This window comes from Nyctereutes procyonoides, unplaced genomic scaffold, assembly GCF_905146905.1.
Source record: "Nyctereutes procyonoides isolate TBG_1078 unplaced genomic scaffold, NYPRO_anot_genome, whole genome shotgun sequence".
Classification (NCBI taxonomy): domain Eukaryota; kingdom Metazoa; phylum Chordata; class Mammalia; order Carnivora; family Canidae; genus Nyctereutes; species Nyctereutes procyonoides.
Genome location: NW_026575020.1, coordinates 16185349 through 16212628, shown reverse-complemented (window position 1 = coordinate 16212628; position 27280 = coordinate 16185349). Strand labels below are relative to the sequence as shown.

At 35.9% G+C, this 27280-nt stretch overlaps 1 protein-coding gene across 2 annotated transcripts in view; it reads right to left on the bottom strand.

Annotated features, from left to right (window-relative positions):
* The window catches only part of VMP1 (vacuole membrane protein 1), a 142441-nt gene that overhangs the window by 70805 nt on the left and 44356 nt on the right, over positions 1 to 27280 (bottom strand). For both annotated transcript variants that reach the window (XM_055327356.1, XM_055327364.1), the window contains exons 6-7: positions 15686 to 15853; positions 6982 to 7113 (exon numbers count right to left, since the gene is read on the bottom strand). In XM_055327356.1, the coding sequence (XP_055183331.1) occupies positions 6982 to 7113; positions 15686 to 15853 (300 nt within the window). The remainder of the gene's footprint in view (positions 1 to 6981; positions 7114 to 15685; positions 15854 to 27280) is intronic.

Here is a 27280-nt window from a genome sequence, read left to right as displayed (position 1 = left end):
ATTTATAATCCCAGAATCAAAAACTTGTAAAGAATGAAATGAGTCATCCAGTTAGTATTCTACACAACGCAGGAAGTGCTGCGCATGGATCCATGAAAAATATTACAGAGAGAGATAAGACATTCATTCTTTTTGAAATAGCAATTCCATTTGTACACAATTAAAGTTGATAGGCAGTTGTTTTAACAACATTGAGCCATTGTAGGCCTCAGAAAACCTCTACCCACTAATTCTTTTTTTTTTTTTTAAGATTTTATTTATTTATTCATGAGAGACACAGAGAGAGAGAGTGAGGCAGAGACACAGGCAGAGGGAGAAGCAGGCTCCATGCAGAAGCCCGATGTGGGACTTGATCCCGGGACTCCAGGATCATGCCCTGGACCGAATGCAGGCGCTAAACCGCTGAGTCACCCAGGGATCCCCTCTACCCACTAATTCTAAGACAAAGTTTACCTCTATAGTTTCAGCATGACTATATCCTCTTGTCACAGGAGAGACAACTTTTGGATATGTGACAAGTTCATCATTTCCCCCGTTCAAAGAAATATGTCTAAATTATTTTCTTTTTTTAATGATTTTATTTATTTATGAGAGACACAGAAGGAGAGAGGGAGAAGCAGGCTCCTCACGGGGAGCCCAAAATGGGACTCAATCCTGGAACCCCAGAATCACGCCGTGAGCCGAAGGCATACGCTCAACTGCCGAGCCACCCAGGCATCACTGTCTAAATTCTTTTCAACAACTTCTTACATTATACACATTCAAGATCATTTACCAACCTATTCCCCTCCTATAAAGAAATTCTGGTTTGCCAATGATATATCCTTTTAAAAAATATTTTTAAAAAGATTTTATTTATTTATTCATGAGAGACACAGAGAGGCAGAGGCACAGGCAGAGGGAGAAGCAAGCTCCATGCAAGAAGCCTAGTTTGGGAGTTGATCACGGAACTCCAGGATCATGCCCTGAGCTGAAGGCAGATGCTCAACTGCTAAGCGACCCAGGTGTCCCTCCTATTAAAAATATTACAGGAAGGTTCCCACTTCAAGATATACAAATAAGACCTTTGTTCCTGTGGTAGATTAGAGAAGGCTGCAAATTCTTCCTTATTCCTCTCACTAAGAGGTGAAATTTAATTTGACTCTCTGAATTTGGGTTAACTTTAGTGACTTACTTGGCCTACAAAATGTGGCAAGGTAATTGAGATTTCTGAGATTATGTCAACTGAGAAAACTTATATCTTTCACCTAAATTCCTTTGGAACAGATGTTTTTGTAACTCAAGTGCCATGGTATGAGGAAGCCCAAAAATCTCCATGAAGAATAACTTGAAATCCCAAACTAACAGTCCAGCTGAACTCCAAGCCAACAGCCAGAATCAATTTGTCAGTCATGTAAGTAAACCATCTTAAAAGTAAATTCTGGGGATCCCAGTGGTTTAGCGCCTGCCTTTGGCCCAGGGCGTGATTCTGGAGACCCAGGATCGAGACCTGCATCGGGCTCCCTGCATGGAGCCTGCTTCTCCCTCTGCCTGTGTCTCTGCCTCTTGCTCATTCTGTGTCTCTCATGAATAAATAAATAAAAATCTTAAAAAAAAAGTAAATTCTCTAATTTACAGTCAAACTCGTTTCAACAAATTTCATATCTGTGAGCACTATAAATGTTCTTGTTTAAAACCACTTAATATTGGGCAGCCCGGGTGGCTCAGCAGTTTAGCGCTGCCTTCAGCCCAGGGTGTGATCCTGGAGACCCGGGATTGAGTTCCACATCAGGATCCCTGCATGGAGCCTGCTTCTCCCTCTCCCTGTGTCTCTGCCTCTCTCTCTCTCTCTCTCTCTCTCTCTGTGTCTCTCATGAATAAATAAAAATTTTAAAAAAACCACTTAATATTGGCATATTTTGTTACTCAGCAAGAGATAGCTGGAACACCTCCTATCTTAATAATAAGCCCCCAAAACAAACAAACAAAAAAAACCAGAAACATGAACTCTGTCTTTGATGAAATGAACATTAATGAAGGTAAGGAAAGATGGAAAAAATATTATACCTGAGAACCTACAGTGAAGGATTTGAAAGAGAAGCAAAGTGATTCATATTACATAACTCCAAAAAGGATTTTCGGCTGAAATGCAGGAGAGGCTGAGGTAGGACTAAAACCAGAGAGACTGTATTTTTTTTTTTTTTTAAGATTATTTATTTTAGTGAGGGAGCGCCATTGGTGAGAGGGGCTGAGGGAGAGAGAGAAAAGCAGATTCCTTGCTAAGTGTGGAGCCTGATGCAGGGCTCAATCTTATGATCCTGAGCTTGTGATCTCAGCCAAAATCAATAGTCAGACATTTCAACCAACTGAGTCCCCAAGGAGACTGTATAAGTAGACTCCCAGGTCCCCTCACTACTTAGCACAGACAGATAATTCCTCCTAGTCCCATAAAAGACATCAAGTATAGTCTCTAGATAAAGTGAACCAAAAGGTTTTGGGCTCAGGACATGTTTGTGTAGGTATCTAGACTGAACACTAACGAGTTAAATGGTAAGTCTATATGGTAAATGGTCATCTTTAACCCCACTTCTATAGCCTCGTTTTACAATGTTAGCGACAAAGTTTATATTCCCCAAGCAAAAAATCGGAGAGTCCATCACTAGAGAAAATGAACTATCCCAAATGAAAGAGCCACAGAAACTGATATGTGGAGGTTCCAATAAATAAGATGGCCTGCCACTCCTACAACTTGCTTCCACACACATAGCTTCCATTCAACTCTTAAGTGCCTTATTCTTACATATAAACAGAAAAATAAGGATCACAGGTTGGAGGAAAGCTTCCAACAGGAAGCAGAACAAAGGAAAAAACAGAAACAATGCCTGGAGTAACAAAAAAAAAAACGAAGAAACCAAAGAAACTGGGGTATCTTTAAAAACAAAAGAAACTGGGGTGCCCAGGTAGCTCAGTCAGTTAAGTGTCTGACTCTTGATTTTGGCTCAAGTCATGATCTCAGGGTTCTGAGTTGGACTCCATGCTCAGCAGAGTCTGCTTGAGATTCTCTCTCATTTTCCCTCTGCCCCTCCCCTCAGTGCTCATACTCATGCATGCTCTCTCTCTCAAAAACAAATTAATAAATCTTAAAAAAAGACAAGAAATCATTTCTTGGAAATATAGTGAAAATTACTTTTTGAAAATAAATATGACAGTGGAAAACCATTTTAATATTAGAGTTAAAAGATAAAGACCGTGCATGTAAAGTAGAATGTGATAAATATTAGAAGCAAAATTATCAAAAAATTTTAAAAGGATGAATGTTGGAGGCCCAACACCAAAATAATGAGAATTACAGAAAGCAAAAATAGAGACTAAAAAGGTGAACAGACACAGGAAAAAATACAAGAACATTTCCCCAAACAAATGGACTCTAGATTGACAAGCTTCTGAGTGCTTAGAATAAAACTTTAAAATTTAAAATTTTAAAGACCCATACCTCAGATAATGAATCTAACAGTATATAGAGAAGAAAATAAAATAACCTAAAAAGACTATCTATGAAGAAGAGTCAGGATGCATTAGCTCCAATAATATCAACATCAGAGGTCTAAAGATAATTGAGCAATGACTTCCAAATTCTAAGTTAAAACAATGATTTTCAACTTAGAATACTACATTCAGTTATTAAGTGTGAGTAAAGGACACAGTATTTTCAGAATTTCCATCGACTCAATCTTTCTCAGGAAGCTATGGTAGAATGTGTTCAACCAAAATGAGGGAGTAAATTAAGAAAGAAGAAAACAAGTGGCACCTGGCTGGTTCACTTGGAAGAGTCTGCAACTCTTGGCCGTGAGGTTGAGCCTCATGTTGGGAGTAGAAATTACAAAAAAAGAAAAAAAGAAAAAAAAAAGAAAGGAAAAAAGAGCAAAAACAAAAGAAAGAAGACAAGAGATCCAAACTGTAAAAGCAGTAACTGTGCAAAGGGAATCCAAGAGAATACAGTCCAGATTGCAGTGTGTGTGCAGGGCGCTAGCTCCTGAGTGAGTACTCCCAAGAAAGAAGACAGAACTGATAATATTTTATAGGTTTCCCCAAGTGGAAAGTGACAATGAAAGGTGTTTTGCAGGGACGTCTGGTGGCTCAGTGGTTGAGCGTCTGCCTTTGGCTCAGGGTGTGATCCTGGAGTCCCGGGATTGAGTCCCACATCAGGCTCCCTGGATGGAGCCTGCTTCTCCCTCTGCCTATGTCTCTGCCTCTCTCTCTGTGTCTCTCATGAATAAATAAATAAAATATTTTTTTAAAAAAAGAAAGAAAGAAACAAAGTGGTTTGCAGAGCTGGTAGAACGGAGAGAAGAAATTGAAAAAACTATGCAAATGAAAAACTGTTAATTCCAAAACAAAAAGTTAAAAAAAAAGGAAAACAAAAATAGTATATTAGTTGACTTAACAGAAAACAACACTTATGCCTATTTGGCATCCAATCCATAGCATAAAAATTTTAAACTGCAAGGATCCTAGACTTATTTTACTTTCAGTTTGCTCATTTAATATAGATGGAAAGAGGAGTTTTTGAGATGTTAAATGACATACATTATTATTGCCACAATTCCAGATGTATCAGTTGTTACTACTGAAGATACTTAGCCATTTAGTCTACAGATGAACATGGTTTCAGTAGCCATTGGTATTCTGAGTTCTGGTTCTAGCTCTACTTCTAAGTGTGTAAAATTAGGGAGGTAACAACTTCTAGATCTGAAGTTTTCAATAAAATTAGAAGAAAGGTACCTTTCCATATAAGGGTTAAATTAGATATTGGATTTTAAAAATTAAAATTTTTAAATAATTTAAAAATTGGATAATTGAAAAATTGGATAATTGGAAAATTGGATAATTTTAAATTGGATAATTTAAAAATTGTTTTATATTAGTAACAACTATTAGCATTAATATAAGTCTTATGTTGTGAGGAAAAGAGACATAATACCTGGTTGATAGATAAGGCAAAGCAAATACCAAGGCCAACTTGTCTCTTTCTACACAGAGCAGATGCTCAAATCTCTCTGATTCATTTGTTTTATGTTTGGTTATTTGGCTATTCTATATTTATATTTGAAACTTTTCTTTTTTTTAAGATTTTATTTATTTTTTCATGAGAGACAGAGAGAGAGAGAGAGAGAGAGGCAGAGATACAGGCAGAGGGAGAAGCAGGCTCCATGCAGAGATCCTGATGTGGAACTCAATCCCAGGTCTCTAGATCACACCCTGGGCTGAAGGTGGCGCTAAACCGCTGAGCCACCCGGGCTGTCCCTCATAATGCCTTTTTAAAAAGCCCATCTGTCATTAAAATATATATTTTCTTCCCCCTCAAGGGTAATGGTTTTTTTGAGCCTCAGGTTCCACTCAGAAGAAAACTATGAACTCATTCCTAATAAAAATGTGTGTCTGCTCACATGGGTACACACACTTAAAAACACAAAACAGTAAGACAACTTTTCACAAATTATTATTATTATTTTTTAAGACTTTATTTATTTATTTATTTATTTATTTATTTATTTATTTATTTATTTATTTATTTATGAGAGAAACAGAGAGAAGGCAGAGACATAGACAGAGGGAGAAGCAGGCTCCTTGCAGGGAGCCTGACATGGGACTTGATCCTGGAACTCTGGGATCATGCCCTGAGCCTAAGGCAGATGGCTCAACTGCTGAGCCACCCAGGCATCCCAGTAAGACAACTTTTCCATTTCATTTCACTGGAAAGGGAGATCTATTTTATATATAATATTTCAAAAATCTCTTTTATATCCTTTTTATTTTTGACTATGTTGATTTCTACTATCATTCCTAAGATGGAGACTCAATCAGTTAATAATATTCTTAGTAATTTTCCTACAAAGAATAAAATACCTATTTTATAACATTAAGATACAAGTTGATACATAGTTTATATTCAGGTATAAAAGCCACAGCCTTTCTTCCCCCTCACTGTTAAAGGATTAGTTTATTATATTGTCCTTTCTTTCTTAATAATATACTTACACACACACACACAATACAGGGCTCTATCCCAGGACCGTGGGATTATGACTCAAGCCGAAGGCAGATGCCCAACTGACTGAGCCACTCAAGTTGCTCAATTTTTTTAAAAGTTAATTTCTATGCCCAATGTGGGGCTCAAATTGATGACCCCAAGATCAAGAATCACAGTCTCTACTGACTGAGCCAACCTGGTGTCCCAAAAATCTTTTTTTTTTTTTTAAAGTAATCTTTACTCTCAACATGGGCCTGAACTCATGACCCTGAGATCAAGAGATGCATGTTCTATCAACTGAGCTGACCTTGTAATTGTCCTTTCTTAATTAGTAATTCCAAATAATTTCCTCTAACATGGCAAACTTTTTTTTTTTTAAGATTTTATTTATTTATTCATGAGAGACACAGGCAGAGGAATAAGCAGGTTCCATGCAGGAAGCCTGACGTGGGACTCGATCTTGGGTCTACAGGATCACGCCCTGGGCTGAAGGCGGTGCTAAACCGCTGAGCCACCCGGGCTGCCCTAACATGGCAAACTATTTTGATGTTATTCTCAAAAACTTAATTTACAAGTTCTACTATTTTGGACTCATAACCTGACCCATCTACTTGTCCTTTTTATTTTGTTAGTGGTCTGCTTGGTAATACTTAAAAACACATAATGGATAAAGAAATGTCAGTTCCTTAACTTCATTGGCAACATCAACTTACCCTACTTTCTGGCCAGGTGTTTCAGCTTAATGTGAGGTGTCTTGTGGACTTTCTGTATCTCTCTATTCTAAAATCAAGATTATAATCACTTTTATACTTCAGCTTTTCTGAATATTCTATCCCAAACCCTGTATTTTATATTTTTACACTGGTTAATTTTCTTCTTCAAAGTAACTATTAACAATTTCACCTTAGCCATAAATTCTTTAAGGATAATTCAGGTATTCTGTGTGTTTTTTGTTTTCCTACTGTTCTTACTTGTGCAGTCTCTGCGTGTTCCAGCATTTCTTCGAATTCCTGATACTCTTCATCATCTGGTTCAGCACCTGAGAGGCGAGCTGCCCTGGCCATGAAATATGGAGGCAGCTCTCCAATTGCTGTACCAATACCCTACGTGAAAAAAAACAAAATATTCACATGAGATTCTGTTGCCAACACAATGACACTACACAGAACAAATCTATATTTTTCTACATCACCAAAAGCATGGTAAGATGTATGTGTTAGGGAGGAAAGCATATACTACATAATCAAGAGAACATAAGTGTGAATCCTGGCCCTTATATTGATCTATGCAATGTCAGACAAGGTAATATACATTAAAATCTTAGATAATATCTGGTGCATTGCAAACACTATATGTTAGTTCTCTAGCATCTCTACTTATACTGTTATTTCTGCCAATTTTCCTCTTTTCAAATTTTCAAATGATTTGGTAATGAGTATTCACTAATAGAACTGTTAGATAAAATATTAAAAAAATTTTTTTTCAAAAAAAATAAAAAATAAAAATTTTTTTTCTGGAAAATCTTCTGGTGTTTAGGGTGTTGCTTTAATCTCAATACAACTTTCTTTTGTGCAGAGTTAAAACTTTTAACAAATCATGGTCAGGAAGCCCCTTGAAAACTCAACATTAGGACAGATAAATTTTCACCACAGGAAAAAGTGTTTATTTCCTCAGGACATTGAGTGACTCATGTTTCAGTCACTTTGTGGATTCTTGTTTTTGAAGAGAATTTTTTTTCAATCAACTCAGGACATAAGGATGAAAACAAGGTAAGAGAATCAGGAACTTGATTTGGACTTAAAAGGCTTAAATACAAGATAGATAATAATGTAAAAGGTACACAGTCTCCAGGAAAATTCACAAATTTGAACCATCCTTCTCTGCCTTGAGTCATAGTGAATGAAAAAGCTTTCGTAGTTCTCAGCAGCAATTTTAGGTCTATTTTCTCTGTACTATAACTATGTCCTCAAATGCCTTGAAGAGAATCCCCAAAGAACATTATCAAATTCTAACATTTTGTGCTATATTTTTACACGTGGAATCAACAATCTCCATATGAAACTTCATTATCCATATGTGAAGCAAGAGTTCTGAAAAAGAATATCCTTCAGCGCCAAAAGAATCGGCTATACTTAATAGAGAGAGAGAGAGATGAGAGGAAGGAGAGACATATACATTGAAGGACATATGAATAATACACAAATCATATTTACTAAACAAAAAAAAGTTAACATTAGTCAACTTTGGAGAATATGAGAGAACAATTTATTATTTAAAAAAACAGGTAAAGGGACGCCTGGGTGGCTCAGCAGTTGAGCGTCTGCCTTTGGCTTGGGGCATGATCCCAGGGTCCCGGGATTGAGTCGCACATCAGGCTTCCTTCATGGAGCTTGCTTCTCCCTCTACCTGTGTCTCTGCCTCTCGCTTTCTCTCTGTCTCTCATGAATAAATAAATAAAATCTTTAAAAAATAAACATAAGTAAATAAAAATTAAAAAACAGATAAAGGCAAGAATCCATTACTTATCCTGTCTTACCTATATGAAAGATATCTCAGAGTAACCAAATTGGTGAAAAGAAGTTTTTCTTTATAAAAATATTCTAGTCAGAATATTTTAAAAAAATATTTATTTATTCATGACAGACACACACACAGAAAGATAGAGTGAGAGAGAGAGAGAGAAAGGCAGAGACACAGGCAGAGGGAGAAGCAGGTTGCATGCAGGAAGCCTGGAGTGGGACTTGATCCTGGGACTCCAGGATCATGCCCTGAGCCAAAGGTGACGGTCAACTGCTGAGCCACCCAGGTGTCCCTAGTCAGAATATTTCTGATGTGGTTGGAATACCCCCAGTTTATAACCCCTAATAAAACAATGGACTTGTGTAACAATGGTGCTAATGTCACAAAAAGAAAGACAATCAGACATTATTATACCTTGTGGTAGAAATACACAAGACTATGAAGTGTATTTTTGTAAAAAAAAATTTTTTTCAAGCCTCTAATCTATCAACTCCCAGGAAACAAAGAGAACAGAACTTTTTTATGTATTTGAACTACACCAATTGGGATACAATCAGTAAAATCCAGATGGTGGGAAACTATATTTGACAAACAACCCAGTATCAATAACAAACAAATTTGAAATGAAAAACAAGGAAATAAACGCAATGAAAAACAAGGAAATAAACGCAATAAAAAAACCTGAACATTAATGGAGTAATGGATTTGAAAAGACTATTCCTAATTTCTCTTGGGTGTGATAATGTTTTTTAAGTCTAAGGTTGATACATTTACAGATGAAATGTGACATGGTATATATGATATGCTTCAAGATAATTGACAACCAAGTGACAAAGGATATAGATAATCAATACTAGCCAGGAATTAATATTAGCTGAGGTTGGGTGAGATTATTAGATTAATTATATAATTCTCTATACTTAATTTTTTCCCATTACAAAAAATAGGAAGAAAAGTTAATTGCAACATTTTATTCAAAACATGAACTTCTCTTAAAACCTGTTAACTCAAATGTTCAATAGTTCTGAAGGCAATCATATGATTCAAACTCATGACGAAAAAAAAGAAAACAAACTCATGACGAGTTTCCTTAAAATTAAAAAGGAAGTAATAATAGATTGAAATAAAATCAAGAGCTGCATACTATCTTATGCAGCTCGGTTGACCATATTTATTGTTACGGTTTAATTCTGTTCATGTTTTCTCACATTATCAAGAACAAGAATGATCATAATACTTGTTTTTTTATGCAAATAAATAAAAGAAATATAGTCATCTAGACAGGTTCCCCAAAACACATTATATCCTAGAAATAAAAGTTTCTTTAATCAGTTATCTCAGAAACTGAAGTCCCATAATTTCATGATTCTTACAAAACAATTTTATAATTCTTGCAAAATCATAACAAAAAGCCAAAACAGAACTGTGGAACACTAAAAACTGCCAGCCTAGGTTTAATTAAGGGGAAGAAATATCTGGCTTCCTTATTGCAAAACAAAGAGGCAAGTGGTTTTTAGTCAAACGATAATTTAGAATGCTCTTCTTAAAGCCATGTGCTCTGTATCAATTGATTACCCTGAAATCTCTGCTTCTTGAATTGGAGAAGAGTTTAACGTGCACAAACATGCAAAAGCAAGAGGGAAATATCTTCTTCAAGTGCCAATTTTATTCAAAGATTTGGGGGAGGAGAAAAATCGTGAATTTTTATCCTTTTAAAAAGTTTTGTCAAGTGGATTCACAATTAAATCAGCAGTGTTTTGCTTTTCTACATTGGGAATCATAAGTTTAATAATACAAATATGGAAAGCAGAAAATTATATATATGCTGACTCTCAGAAATTACGGTAGTTTTGTATAATCTGTGTATTAATAATTTTTAAAAACAAAACATATTCCAAGTACAAACATAAATCAGAAGTTAAAAGCAGAAGTTAGGGGGGTAAGCTTGAAACCATTGAGAAATTCAGGGCTCTTACACAGCAATGTTTTAAAAAAACTATTTTACCAATTCTAGTAGAATTATCAAGACTGTTTTGCAAATAAAACAGAAAATTTGCTTCCAGTTTCCCTTGAGGTCATTTTAAAATGGCTTCAGGAGGGAATAAAATTCTGACAAATGCTACAGCATGGATAAAACCTGAACACATTACACTGAGTTAAATAACCCAGACATGGAAAACAAGTGTTATGTGATTCCATTTAGATGGGGTGTCTAAGATTAGACATATTCAAAGAGGCAGAAAGTAGAATACAGATTAGTCTCACCATCCCTTGTTCTAGAATAAATAAATCTTTTTAAAAATGGTTAAAATGGTAAAACTTACATTATGTATATATTTTTTATTTTTTTTCATTATGTATATTTTACCACAATAAATATCCTCTAACCATGAACTTAACAAATAATAATCTTAAAAGGTGATGCTTTTTATCTAAAAGTCAACACACATGCTCTTTTTCTCCCCTGTCCTGCTGTCCCGCTTTACTCCTTATCATTCCTAGATCTGAACTGATACACTGCTTCTTCATGGAAATCCTCCCTGAATCACACACTAGGGGAAATTTTTGTTATACAGTATTCTCCTTCATATTTGTATATATAATTTTCCCATGATACTCAATTATACATTTTTTTCATAATTATTTCCCTCACTAGAACGTAAAACTCTGTGAGGATAGAAACTGTTCTGTTCACTCTGAATCTAAGGTGCTTGGATACATAATAACTGTTATTGGAATTCAAGAGTAAAAAAATCTGTGAAGCCATGCATTGGTGATACATCTAAACTGGGGAAGATCAAAAGATGCAAATGAAAAAAAGTAACTAATGATCAGCAATATCAAACAATTCATTTCAGCTTGTTTCAAAGACCCATAGGAATAAGTTCAAACTGAGGGTTAACCCAAGTCTTTTATCTTATCATTGGAAGTACTTCATATTTTAACAATTTTACTGATTCAGTACATTTATAATGACAGTGAAGTCTGTAAAGACATTTTACTTTGCTAGTAAGTACAAATTAGATAAAAATTTCAAATAAGATATAAATTTTAAATCAAGCAAGACATTCTCTTAAAAAAACAGTTGAATATGAACATAAATGGGATCACATTTATAGAAGGGTAAAGTACAAGAATTAAGACCCACACATTCTAATTAGGTTTCTCAACCTCAGTAGCATGAGCTTTTTTATGACTGGGTTCCATTTAACCATTTTAAAATATAAAACTAAGTGGCATTAACTGCATTCACAATATTGTGTAGCCATCATTATTATTATTTACAGTATTTTTCATCACCCAAACATAAACTCTGCACCTCTTAAGCATTAACTTCTCATTCCCACAACTCTGGTAACATCAAATCTACTTCTTGTCTCTATGAATTTCACTCTTCTATACAATTCACATAAGTGGAATCATATAATATCTGTCTTTCTATGTAATGGCTTATTTCATTTAACATAATGTTTTCAAGGTTCATCCATATTATAGCACAAATCAAAACTCTATTCCATTTTTTTAAAGATTTTTAAAATTTATTCATGAGAGACACAGAGAGAAAGAGAGAGAGAGAGAGAGAGAGAGAGGCAGAGACACAGGCAGAGGGAGAAGCAGCCACCATGCAGGAAGCCCAACGTGGGACTTGATCTCAGGTCCCCAGGATCAGGCCCTGGGCTGAAGGCGGTGCTAAACTGCTGAGCCGCCCAGGCTGCCCAAAACTCTATTCCTTTTTATGGATGAGTAATATTCAATTATATGTATATACTACCTTCTTTTTTCCTTTCTCTTTTAATTCCCTTCCCTCCCTGCTCCAACTGTCAGAGAAGTACCTAGACATCAAATACAAGGAAGCTCAAAGATTCAAAGCAAGCCAGACCAAAATTAGCAGGCTCCTTCCCACAGAAGCCCAAGTCTGGATGCTGGGGTCTCCACTTTGAGCCTGGCAGTAAAAGCTGTTGCAGAATAAGGTACTTCCAGAGGCTAGCAGTATCCTGGCCCAGAGGGCCTTTCTGCAATGGGGCACCCCTAACAAAGCCAGGCTATGTAAGAAGTGGTGTTCTTTGGTCTTGTCAAAGAGCTCCTTCCTATAGGCATTCAGAAACTGAGTGCCATGTAACCTGGAAGAGACCAAGCCTAAGGCCTTAGCTTTGGACAAGATGCCCAAGCAGCAGAAAGCAGCCCCTGGCCAGGCCTTGGCAGTGGATGATCACCTACATTTTGTTTACCCATTTGTCTGCTGAGGGACACTGTGTTGTTTCCACCTTTCTGAAAATGTGAATAATGCTGATGAAAGTGAAGTACAAGTATCTATACTTATTATACTTGAGTCCTAGTTTTCAGTTCTTTGTGGGTATCTATGTAGGAACAGAATTAGAGGAGGGTCAAATGGTAAATCTATGTTTTAAATTTTTGAAATTCCACTCAACTCTTTTCTCCAGCAGCTGAATCACTTTACATTCTCCCCAACAATCTACGAGAGTTCCAATCTCTCCACATCCTAACACTTGTTTTCTTTTTAAAGAAATAACAGCCATCCTAATGTGTGTAAAGGGATATTTCTTTGTGGTTTGGATTTGCACTTCCCCAATGACTAAATGATGCTGACAATCTGTACACTTACTGGCCATTTGTATATCTTCTTTGGAGAAAAGTCTACTCAACTTCTTTGCTCATTTTAAAAATCGGGTTATCTTTTGTTGTTGAGTTGCAGAAGTCCTTCAAAGATTTTGGATATTAAATGTTTATCAGATATATGATTTATGAACATCTTCTCCTATTCTGTAGGGTTGTCTTTTCACTCTCTTATTAATGTCCTTTGATGTATAAGATATTTTAATTTTAGTGAAGTTCAATTTATCTATTTTTTTTTCTTGTTGCCTATGCTTTTGGGGTCATATTTAAGAAACCACTGCTAAATGTGACATCACACAGATTTGTCTCTACATTTTCCTCTAAGAGTTTTATAGTTTTAGTTCATAAGTTTAGGTCTTCGACGCATTTTAATTTTTATGTAAGGCACAAGGTAAGGACGCAAATTCATTCTTTTGCATGTGAATATTGTTTTCCCAATACCTTTTGTTGAAAGGACTATCTATCTAAACGTTGAGAATAAAAGGAACCAATTTAAACATAACTTGATATGTGCTATACTTTATACATCACAAAAAATACTTTCAAAAAAGGAAGTATGAGGAGCACTCAGCCAATTAATATTTATCAACATTCTTGTACTATGTGCAAAGCCTAATGCTGATTGTTGTGAGGATAATAAATTTAAGGAACAATCTATATTTTTTAGCAGCTTAAAATTTGTTTGGGAAAACAAGCTGCTACACCAGCCAAGTTAACTAATTTTAGGCGTGCATGGAGCCAGGCCAAATGAGCTCTTCAGACAATATGAACTATGGGAGCTGGAGGAGGCAATTATCACTGCCAGCTCCAATGGAAGCTTTTCTTTGTTGGCATTAGCGTTAATCCAGCCATGTAAATCATTTGTGAAATAACAGAAGGAAAATAGAAAACAAAAATCTATATACATGATTTCTTTCTAGCATGATCCAAGTATCTTTTGTTATTTAAATAATTTTTCATCAAAAGATTAATGGTTAAATTTATAAAACATACACAGCTAGTACAATGATCTTGTTTCCAGTGTTTATAAAAGAGTAACAGGAAATACAACAATTTTTCCTGTCTTTCACATTCAACAAATTCAACATATGGCATTTTCCTTATAATTCTTTTAAAACAAACATATTAGGTTATAGTATATATACTACAACAGACAAATAACTTATATTAAAATCAAAGACAGGGATCCCTGGGTGGCGCAGCGGTTTGGCACCTGCCTTTGGCCCAGGGCGCGATCCTGGAGACCCAGGATCGAATCTCACATTGGGCTCCCGGTGCATGGAGCCTGCTTCTCCCTCTGCCTGTTCTCTGCCTCTCTCTCTCTCTGTGTGACTATCATAAATAAATAAAAATTTAAAAAAATAAATAAATAAATAAAATAAAATCAAAGACAGGGCAGCCCCGGTGGCACAGCAGTTTAGCGCCGCCTGCAGCCCGGGGTGTGATCCTGGAGACCCGGGATTGAGTCCCACATCAGGCTCCCTGCATGGAGCTGCTTTTCCCTCTGCCTGTGTCTCTGCCTCTCTCTCTCTCTCTGTCTCTATGAATAAATAAATAAAAATCTTAAAAAAATTCTAAAAAAATAAAAATAAAAATAAATAAAAAAATAAAATCAAAGACAATAGTTTGAAAAAAAAAACCACATCAAACATACTTACTAACATTTAAATAAATATATTTGAAAAATCTTCCTCTTCTGTGGGTATGATATTCATGCTCATTTTAGTTAAGATTTTTAAGTGATCTGTTTCATATGTTTTACTTTATAAGACACTGTTAGGGGAAAAAAGTTACCAGGAACATATAACTAAATGAGTCCAAATGATAAAAGAAAGTTTTTAGCATAGGAACTATTTCTCAATGATGCACATTTGAATGAATATAGGCATAAAGAAAAAAGAAAAGAATGCTTTGTAAGGATTAAAATAATCTGCCACTGAACATACAGTCCAAAAGCTTCCCAAAATATATTTAAGCAAACCATAAAAAGAATAACTGGTACAACTAAAAGATCACCATATAGTCTGATATCTCCACTATAGTAAAATTTGGTTTATTAAGAAATATCTGACCTTACTTTAGTATTATTAACTCAGAAAATGAAATAATCCTCCTAAGAATAAACACAGAGTATCTGAGTATAGGAGAGAGACATAAAATGTTTACCAATCTGGGACTGAGATATAGCCACTTGCTATGTGTTTGTCAAATATACAAACATTGGTAAAATTTTGCAAAGTAGTATAGTTGCATTATCTGTACTCCTTTTTCTTCCTGTTGTCTACTTGGCACCCCTTGCTTTGTGGTACCTATGGCTTCATGCCTTCCTTATGAATGTTCTTCATGAATAGGGGAAGCTGTAAAGGGTTTCTCTTACCTGGAAGCAGATAATTGGTGACTTCATGAATTATCTACTGACTTGCTATGTGGATATATATCTGGACTCAATTTCAATGAAGTACAACAAAGTATCAAGATAGTGAGGTTAATTTTAGACAAAGATGAAAACAGACATCTTACCCACATGCAGGCCTCAATTCTAACTTTTGAGATGATGCTCCATAAAGAAATGGTTCCTTCAATGCCATCTTCATCTGGACAAATAATCTGGTCAGGATAGGGTGGTTCAGGGAAATTAACTGAATTGCATTCATAAGCAGCTAATGTAACTGAAGCTATATGTGGACCCTATAAAACAAATAAGAGAAACCTCTGGTGAGAAATATTAAGGAAAAAGGAATTATCAATATACATATCATTTTAACAGTATCTTGATTACTATACATAGAGAAATCTTAGCTTTTATTTATATTAGAAAGAGAGGGAGAGAAGGGGCAGAGGGAGGGGGAGAGAAAGAACCTTAAGCAGACTCCATATCCAGCGTGGAGCCCAATGTGCAGCTCAATCTCATGACCCTGAGAGAGCATGACCTCAGCTGAAATCAAAAGTTGGATGTTCAACTTACTGAGCCACTGAAGTGCCCCGCAAAATCTTAGCTTTTAAAGAACAAGAATCTATCTAACTGGGACGCCTGGGTGGGTCAGCGGTTGAGTGTCTGTCTGCCTTTGGCACAGGGCTTGATCCTGGATTCCTGGGATTGAGTCCCACATCGGGTTCCTTGCATGGAGTCTGCTTCTCCTCCCTCTGCCTGTGTCTCTGCCTCTCTTTCTGTGTTTCTCATGAATAAATAAATAAAATTTAAAAAAAAAGAATCTGTCTAAATATTTCAAGTTGCAGTTGGTAATTTGAAAAAAATAATACTTCTCAGAATTTCTTCATGGCTAGCTTTCTTTATTATTTTAAAATTTTATTTATTCATGAGACAGAGAGAGGGGCAGAGACATAGGCAGAGGGAAAAGCAGGCTCCCTGTGGGGAGCCTGATGCGGGATCTGGGGAGCCTGATGTGGGACTCGATCCCAGGACCCTGAGATCACAACCTGAGCCAAAGGCAGACGCTCAACCACTAAGCCACCAGGCATCACAGGCTTGCTTTTTTTAAAAAATCAGATTTACTGAGGTATAATTTACATATAGTAAGAGTCTGTTTTTTTTAGGTCTATAGTTCAATGAATTTTGACTAATATATTCAACTGTATAACCACAACAAATCAAGATGTAGAACACTTCCATTGCTACCAAAAGTTCCCTGGTGTCCTTTGGTAGTCAGTCTTCTCCCCCAACACCAGCCCCTAGAAACCATATGATTTCTGGCTTTGTTCTGATTTTGTCTATATTCTCAATTGTAGGAATGTTATAGCCTGTGACAAAAAACTTCCTGTGCTCTATTCCTTTTTGCATAATTTGAGAATACCACTTTTTTTACGTAGTTAAAAACAGTTGGTGAAGTAATTACCTCACTTACCTTTCCCAAAGATAATAGATCCTAAAACAAAATAAAGCTGTGGAACCACTATCAGTGAGTTTTTCTTTTCTTTTTAAGATTATATTTATTTACTTGAGAGAGAGAGTGAGAGAGCACAAGTAGGGAGGAGGGTTAGAGACAGAGGGAGAAACAGACTCCCCGCTGAACAAGGAGCCTGATGTGGGGCTCAATCCCAGGATCCTGAGATCATGACCTGAGCCAAATGCAGATGCTTAACCTACTGAGTCACCCAGGAACCCCAATGAGTTTTTCTTTTAATGCAAGTTTTTCTATGGTAGCTTTTGTGTTATTTTGTATCTTTATTTTGAAATATTATAAATTAATAATAATCACATAGGTTAAAATGGATTAATATTAGATGTGTGATTAAAGCTTAGATACAATGGTTCCCAAGTGCACATGAATGCCAAGGCAAGGGGTATGCATAAGAACTAATTAGGGAGTTTATTAAAAATATAAATTCCTGGGACATCAGGTCCAAAGTTCAAAATTCTAAATATAATCAAATATGTCAATAAACTCTAACAATAATTTCCAAAGTTCTCATGAGGTGTCAGAGCTAAACCCTGGACATCCTTAACATGTTGCTCTAACACACAGAGGTAAAGCATACTGTAGACACAGTGGCCATAGCATAACTTCTAGAGCTAGATGTTCTGGTTCTGGTTCTGGCCTCTGCCATGTATCTTCTGAGTCTTGCTTTCCTAATCTATAAAATGGAAATCAAATATCTTCAGAACCTTCATTCTGGGAATATTGTAAAGTTTAAAATCAGTCAATTCATAAAAAGTACTCAGCTTAGAATAAGCCCTTAAAATGTACTAGCCATTAGTTATTATGATGAAAAATACTATATCTGTAGAATAAAATTTTATAGAATAATATATTAAAAAATTTTAACATACAGTATTATGAATAATATAACATGAAATTATATGTTACATATGTAGAAAATATACATTTTATTCTTTCACACTCTTTCTATACACATACACATAAAGTGGTCTCGGTAGATATGAGAGCCTTTTTAAATTATAAGGTAAAAGAATTTGTGGTTCATGGGCACCTGGGTGACTCAGTCAGTTAAGCATCTTGACTTCAGGACGTGATCTTGGGGTTGTGAGATTGAATCCCGTGTCAGACTCCATATTCAGTGGGGAGTCTGCTCCCTGCTAAAGATTCTTTCTCCAGGGTGCCTTGGTAGGTCAGTCAGTTCAGCCTCTGCCTTCAGTTCAGGTCATGATCCTGGAATCCCAGGATGAAGCCTTGAATTGGTCTCCCTGCTCACTGGGGAGTCTGCTTCTCCTTCTGTCTCTGTCCCTCCCCCTGCTTGTGCTCTCTCTCACTCACTCTCTCAAATAAATAAAATATTTATTTTTTTAAAATGATTTTTTAAAAGATTTTATTCATTTATTAATGAGAGACTTAGAGAGAGAGGCAGAGACACAGGCAGAGGGAGAAGCAGGCTCCATGCAGGGAGCCTGACGTGGGACTCAATCCTGGGACTCCAGGATCACGCCCCGGGCTGAAGGTGGCGCTAAACTGCTGAGCCACCGGGGCTACCCTAAATAAAATCTTTAAAAAGAAAAAGATTCTCTTTCTCCTTCTTCCTCTGTCCCTCCCCCCACACTTGTGTGCTTGTGAGCTCTCAAATAAATAAAGTTAAAAAAAAAAAAAGAATTTGTGGTTCAAAGACAAATGTGCACAGGATGCAATAATGAAAATAAAGCATTAAAGAACTATTGCTATCAAGATAAAAAGTGATTTAAAATAAAACTTTCTGTTGCAGATTAATATGAAAAATATATTCATAAATCTAAGCTACATTTCTCCCTATATGCAATTATTTGTTTAAATAAAATCTAAAAAATGAAGTTCTACACTTAGCACTGAATTAATTAATTACTAGTTTTTTCTGGACCAAAAAATTCTATGTAAATTTTTAGTCTGTTCCTTTTTTCTTGAGTTTTAATTCAGAAATCCAAGAACAGTAATATTTACATTTAAAAAATAAGTACATAAACACTTTTGAGTAGTCATATTTTCCTTAAAAATTATGATTAACCACGAAATTCACAACTGCTTCTTTGAATACTACATGCATAAGAGATTTCATAGCTGGGGGGAAAAAGGATTAGTTTGTGATTCATTAAAAAAAAAATAGTTTAGGAGCACCTGGGTGTCTCAGTCAGTTAAGCATCTGCCTTAAGCTCACGTTGTGATCCTGGAGGAGTCCTGAGAGCAAGTGTCCAAGTCCAGCTAAGCAGGAAGTCTGCTTTTCCCTCCGCCCCTCCCTGGTGTGTTCTCTCTCAAATAAATAAATAAAATCTTTAAAAAAATAAATTTACAAAAGTTTAAAGTTTGTGGAATTCAAAATAATTGAATTAGTGAAAAATTTCTTACTGTACACATAACTAAGTATCAGATGCAATTAAAAGAAAAAAAAGTTGTAACTTCCACCTGTGATGTTTGAAAACACAAAGAAAAATGTGATACCAGTAAGTAAAACCAGAAAGTGAAGGGTTTGTCCAAATTACCCCCACACAATTGTCTTCTGTAAGATGTAGGAACTACACCTCAACTCTAGAAATGAACTCTAAGTGAACAAAAATTAAACTGTCCTGGATGCCAAACTAGTAAGATTTCTGGGATACACAGGAAAGACAAAATTACATTTCTATTCTATAAATATAATAGATAAAGTATGTACCTCAACAGATCAAACACATTATCCAACAAGATAAAAGACTTATTCATAGTTTCAATTTTAAGTAATTCTAAAAAAGGAAAATTTCAGCAATCCGATGAGAATTTTTCCCCTAAAGAAAGGACAGTTCATTCACACAACTAAACTGATATATACTTTCCATAACCACACTAATAAGTCATGATTACTCAGCCTTAGAGGCAGATGTGGTGGTTCCCAGCAAAATGGACACAAATAACTCTGCTTCTTGTCCTTTGTTCATTCTCAAGAGTCCATTTAGCCTGTACCTTGACATTTTAGTTTAAACTATGCTAACTATAAGAAACTTCACAAGTTCTTTTCAACATTTAGGCTGATGGTTCCTAAATATAATTGAATTGACTAAAATAAATATTAGTTTACATAAAAAATCCAAACACCAAAACTAAAAAATGGCTTTAAAATAATTTTAAAGGTTAAACATATTCAAACTACCTTTTAAATTTATTTTCAGGGATCCCTGGGTGGCGCAGAGGTTTGGCGCCTGCCTTTGGCCCAGGGCGCGATCCTGGAGACCCAGGATCGAATCCCACATCGGGCTCCTGGTGCATGGAGCCTGCTTCTCCCTCTGCCTGTGTCTCTGCCTCTCTCTCTCTCTCTCTCTCTCTCTCTCTCTCTGTGACTATCATAAATAAATAAAAATTTAAAAATAAATAAATAAATTTATTTTCAAAATCTACAAATATGCAGGTATTGGTATGTATGGGCTAGATGTCCTGGTCTTTGGTTAGGGGCTTTCTGCTTCAGATCATGAAGTAAGTGGTATAGACTTTTACATCTACAATAATCTAGAAAACTAGATAAAACCTACGAAATAATTCTTTTCAGGCACTCTACCACAGTACTTGATTTCTGACTGCTGAGAGAAGGGATACAAATGAGGAAACCCTATGATGGCTCTGGTTTTTCATCTGTAGACACATTCCATTTCAATAACAAAATCCAAAGAGAAACAGCCCAAGCAAAGCATGGTGATCTTTGGGTACCTGGCTGGCTCAGTCTGAAGAGCACAAACTCTTCATCTCAGGGTCGTGAGTTTGAGCCCCATGTTGGGTATATAATAATAAATAAACTTAAAAAAAAAAAAGGTCTTGGTGAGTTCAGAAGTAAATCTGAGTTCAGGGAGGCTGAATAGTTGAAATCTATGGGACAGAATACTGATGAAGAGGGAGCTATATAGAGAAAGAACTCTAGAAATATGCACAATGTCCCCGTGAGACTTTGACATACAAAGCTACACTGCAGGCCAGGGTCAGATTCCATTAGGCTAGGCAAAGTACAAGTAGTCGGAAAACAACTAACAAGGAATTGCTAATTAAACAGTTTCTAGAGTCCACACAGGACTAGGAAACACTTATACTTCAATAAGCTAGAACGGAGACTCAGCATTCAGGGAAGACTTAGAAAAAGCCTAGAGTATAGTTACTCCAGATAGGCTCTAACATGTTTTTCCTTTAAAAAAAGAAAAAAAAAAAAGCCCTTAAACAGATCAAGCTGATCCATAGGTAACTGCCCACCAAAACAAAGAAATTGACACTCTGCAAAGGAAGACAACAAAATCCATATAATCAACAATTTAATACATGCCCAGCATCCAATAAGGAACAACTAGATCTGTGAAGCACAAAAATATGACCCATAACCAGAAGAAACGTTAGTCAATAGCAACAAAAATGTCAGAGATAATGGAATTAGCAGACAAGAACCTAAAAACAGTAAGTATAAAAGTGTTCAAGGATTTAAAGCAGTAATCTTGGCAAACTTCAAACTATGGGCAAAATTTGACTCACACCAGTTTTATTAAAGAAAGTTTCAAATACAGCCATGTGCATCCATTTACCTATTGTATCTGGCTAATACTGTGCTACAATAGCAAAACTGAATAGCTTTGAAAGACTCTGTAGTCCACAAAATCTAAAATATTTACTACATGGCCCTTTACAGAAAAAGTTTGTTGATACCTGATTTAAAGGAAAACATAAACACATGAGGGAAGAAATAAAGTATAAAAAATTGAACTAGTAGGGCTGAAAATATAATACCTGAATAGAAAAATTCATTGGCTAGATTGTCAATAGGTTAGATACTGCAGAAGAAAATATTAGAGAACTTGAAGACAGGGCAATAGAAAGTGTCCAACCTAAAGGATACAGAGAGTAAAGTGTATGAAAGAAATAAACCTCAGTAATCTGTGGAATAATACCAACCAGTCTACTATACATGTAATTGGAATCCCAGAAAGAGAGAAGAAGGTATGCGTTGGTGAAGAGGAGTGTGTGCAGGAAAATACTAATCCATCAATTCACAAAGCTAAGAAAGAAACTCAATAAACCTCAGTCTAAACAAATATGAAGAAAATAAAACAAATAACCATAATCATAATATGATCAAATTGCTATAACTCAATAATGATGAGAAAATCTTAAAAGCAATTGGAGGGGTAAAGATAAATTATCTACAGAGAAACATAGATAAGACTTCTCATCAGAATAATGCAAACCAAAAGACAATGGAATTACTTCTCTGAAGTACTGAGAGAAAAAAAAAATCTAGAATCCAGGGAAAATATACTTCAAAAAAGAAGATAACATAAAGACATTTTCAGATAAACAAAAGTCAAAAAAATTAGTTTTACCAGATTTGCACTGTAACAAACATTATAGGAAATTCTCAGATAGAAGAAAAGTGATACCAGATGAAAAATTTAAAGTACACAGAGGAGTAAAGAGTACTAAAATATAAAAGACCTTTCGTTCTCATTAAAATCTCTTCAAAAATATCGTTGTCTGAAGTAAAAACTATGGGGGCACCTGGTTAGCTCGGTTGGTTAAATGTCTGCCTTTGGCCCAGGACATGATCCCAGGGTCCTGGGATCAAGAACCACATCAGGTTCCCTGCTCAACAGAGACTCTGCTTCTCCCTCTCCCTTTGCCCCTCCCTCCTGCACTTGCATCCTCTCTCTCTCTCTCTTAAATAAATAATATCTTAAAAAAAAAAAACAACTATGGCACATGTAGAAGTAAAATATATGACAACACCATAGAGTATGGGAGGGAAAAAAGGGAATATACTATTGCAAAGCAGTTATATATACTAAAAAAATGCTCAATCCAAAAAAAGGTAGGAAAAGAAGAATAAAAAATAAGTGGGACAAATGGTTTGAGGTTACATTTAAACCCAACCATAGGGGATCCCTGGGTGGCGCAGCGGTTTAGCACCTGCCTTTGGCCCAGGGCGCGATCTTGGAGACCCGGGATCGAATCCCACGTCAGGCTCCCGGTGCATGGAGCCTGCTTCTCCCTCTGCCTGTGTCTCTGCCTCTCTCTCTCTCTCTGTGTGACTATCATAAGTAAATAAAAATTAAAAAAAAATTAAACCCAACCATATTGAGAACTACATTAATTATAAGTGGACCAAACATACAAATGAAAAGGCAGAGTGTCAGACTGGATTAAAACAAGACCTCAGTACTTGTCATCTATAAGAAGCCCACCATTACAGCATAAAACATCCCCAATTACAGCTGGAAATGTCAATATTCTTCTTAGTTGATAGAACAATTAAATTGACAACCAGTATGGATACAGAACATTTGAACAATATGGAACACACCACTTAAAGCCAAAAGCCATTTTCTTTTCAAGAACACATGGAACATTCATCAAGATAGACCATGTGATGTGATACAAAATGAGTGCATTTAAAAGGATGTGCCATGTGGCAAGGTAAAGATCAATACAAGGAGCACTACCCAAGGAAAAGTGGCAAATGAAGATCCTTGTAGTTTAATTTCTCCAGTAAAAGTCAGTATCCTTTAACCTATGAGGTGGTAATCAAAGAAGCTAAATAGCCAAATCTAGCCCAGACTGTTACTCCCCAGCAAAGTAAGCTCTATATGTTTCCTAGAGACCAACTCACAAGTTACATTCATTGACTTTATTCATAACTCCTGAGAATTCCTAATTACTGCCAATAGAAGTTCCTGTTAATATTAAGAAAGGAATTCTATGATTGTAATGAACAGTTACACTCATCAAAGAGCCAGGTTTTAGGTCGTTTTTTTTTTTTTTTTTTTTTTTTTTAAGTAATTCAGTATAGTCATTCTAAGTGAAGTCACCTCAATAAGATCAGCTATTTGCGATCTATCAGACATCTGGTTTTGCTTCAGTTCAAAGGCTCATATATCTATCTAGTCTCATGAGATGTATTACATTATATTTTCCAAAATTTTGATCATGGAATAATTTGCCTTGTCCAAGATAAACGATGCTTGCTTGGCCAGGGAATACTATGTCAGGGTAAGAGTAAAATCATAGTTAATTTGGAGGTAAAATTTCTTATAAGAGCAGATATAGATATTTGTGGAAAAAGCATCTTAACTTCTAAAATATTCTTTAAAGATAAATTTTAAGTTATATTTATACAATTTAAACTCTTTCATGAGCAGTATATAAAAGGACGTTTAGGGATTGATTGAAAAAAAATTTAAGGACAATTCTATGAGATCAATTTGTACTCTAACATCAGGAATAGTAATATAAAGTTCTAAGACAAATTTAGAATTAAAAAAAAATTGTCCTAGAGAGATAAAATCACCATTCCTGGGCAGACTGGGTGGCTCAGCGTTGTAGCACCACCGTTGGCCCAGGGCGTGATCCTGTAGTCCCGGGATCGAGTCCCACTTTGGGCTCCCTGCATGGAGCCTGCTTCTCACTGCCTGTGTCTCTGCCTCTCTCTCTCTGTGTCTCTTATGAATAAATAAATAAAATATAAAAAAAAAATCACCATTCCTGAAATCGGGATATTTATGTTAATCCCTGAAAAAAATATTAGTAAAATGACAAACTTGTATGTGCATTGCTGCTTCATTAAAAAAAATGTTTTCTGCTTTTGAACTTTACTGTTGGATTTATCTGGGGGCCCTATCTTGTAGAGACATTTTTTTTTAATTTGTATTTTTTATTTTTTGAGACATTTTTTAAAAGTAAAAACCTAAAATGGTTATAGTAGTTAATTGTTAGACTATTTAGCTACACCTCTTTATCAACCAAAATGAAGAATATGATATCATATTAAGAGTGCAGTATGTATATGCAGGAGTTTTTGTAAGGAAGATAAGGGACAGACAGACATTCTTCCACATTAGGCAGCTCCCTTAGAACTGATAAAACATTCCTAAAGACTAGAGTTGTTTGTACAACATCTGTAATGTCAATTCATAGCCTAATCCATCATCCATACACAGAAGTCAAGTGAGATCCCAAAGGCAAAATTTCCAATTAGTTTTGTCTGGAAATTTTAGGGCAAAGGTAATAAAATCAAGAATCCTGTGCTGATTCACTGGGAAAACATTTGTTTGCCACACTCCTTCATCAAGGAACAAAAGGAGTCAGTGGTTAGTCTGGAATGTGATTCATTAGGAATATCTGGGTGATAAATAAATGAAAAGAGATGACAAATGGTTGTCTGTACAACTTGCAAAACCTTTGTTTTCTTTAAGTCCAATTTTGAGGGGATTTTAAAAATGCTTTTGGAAACAGGAATTCTACTTCTCAAATTCCTTTAATCGTTGCTTTTCTCATCATAGTCAGAAAACAATTTACCTAAGACTATGGTGTACAGCAAATCATTCTAGAAGGCTAGAGCATAAAACTGTTAATTCCAAATGGGCACTGAAAAGTTTAACTAGTGTTTATATTGTTTTTGTGAGGAAGGTCTCAAGTTTACAAATTAAACCTATGTCCCGGGGATCCCTCGATGGCTCAGCGGTTTGGTGCCTGCCTTTGGCCCAGGGTGTGATCCTGGAGACAGGGGATCGAGTCCCACATCGGGCTCCCTGCATGGAGCCTGCTTCTCTCTCTGCCTGTGTCTCTGCCTCTCTCTCTCTCTCTGTGTCTCTCATGAGTGAATAAACAAAATCTTAAAAAATAAAATAAAATAAAATAAACCTATGTCCCTCTCTATAAAATGCAGTATCATATGTCAAAAACCAGTAATTTGGGCATTAATGTGGGTTTGTTTTCTGAATTTGCTAGTAACTTACTAGATACAAGCAGACTTTTATCTCACATTCATTTGATTAAAAGCTTAATAGTAGCAGAAGTAGTGGTGGTGGTAGTAGTAGTAGTAGTAGTAAAAATTCATGTACAACTTAAGTGACAGCAAGAATATATGAGATTTAAAAAAAATATTTTAGAGAGAAAGCATGCATGCATGTGCTCAAGTAGGGGGAGGGGCAGAAAGAATCTTCAAGTAGACTCTAGGCTGAGCAGGAGCCTGACTCTGGGCTGGATGAGATCAGTCTGAACTGAAGCCAAGACTCCGACATTCAACCGGCTGCATCATCCAGGCGCCCCTATACGAGATCCTACAGTAAAAGTATTATAGGAAGTATAAAACTGCTAACCGAACCCAAAAAATGTATAGTAAATTCTACAGTTCAAGCTCCCAAGTTATAAGGACATGCTGTTGAAGTCATTTTCATTATACTGAATTAATCCATAAGACATGTTTCCATGTGTGAGGCTTGAACTTACAACTCCAAGAACAAGAATTGCATGCTCCACCCACTGAACCAGCCTGGCACCCCTAGACATGTTTTACTTTTCTTATCTAAACCTAAGCAACTTTTGATTATCAAGATGATTTAAGTGTTCAGGAGAAGCAAGCCACATATTTATAGAGAATTTAAAAAGGTTATCATAAATTGTTTTATATATACATATATACACACACACACACACACACACACATACACACACATACATACCCAACAGGACAGATTTCAGCTAAACCAAATCTCCTTACCTTTCATTTAAGCACACATTAATAAACAGTGATTTAAGGGCAGGAAGTTATCCAGTCTACGCATACCCCTTTTGTTATGTGAAAACCTGGTCCTATGTCCTAAAGGCCTTGGTTTCTTCTTTTGATGTGGTGATACTCACAAGAGTTAATAGATGAGTCATTCCTTGGGGAAAGGCAGGGAGGAAAGCTGATCATGCTTCATCAAAAAAAGCACAAACAGATCTTTTCTAAGAAGGGCCTGTTTGGTCTTCCCGCAAGAGCCCTGAATCATTGCATACTTATAGCCAGAGTCATTATATCTATACAGAGCAGTATCACGTTATACCAGAATCCTACTTTTGCCAATGTCTTCGCTGTTTTTTTTTCCCTCTTGCAGAGGTATAGACAGGTGAGCAATTAAGCAATAATCAGAAGTCAAGCAGGAAAAAGGTAAAGAGGTTAGCTAACAATTTTTTAAAAGAATATTCTACCTCAATGGAATTAAATAGTTACTATTTTTTTTTAACTGAACCTATTTTGGTATTTCATTTCAATCCCTACGCATGCAGTTTTCCAAGTAATATTTACTTTAGGCCTTAAACAGCCAAGTCAAAAAGTATTAAGGGCAGCCCGGATGGCTCAGCGGTTTAGCGCCACCTTCAGTCCAAGGCGTGATCCCAGAGACCTGGGATGGAGTCC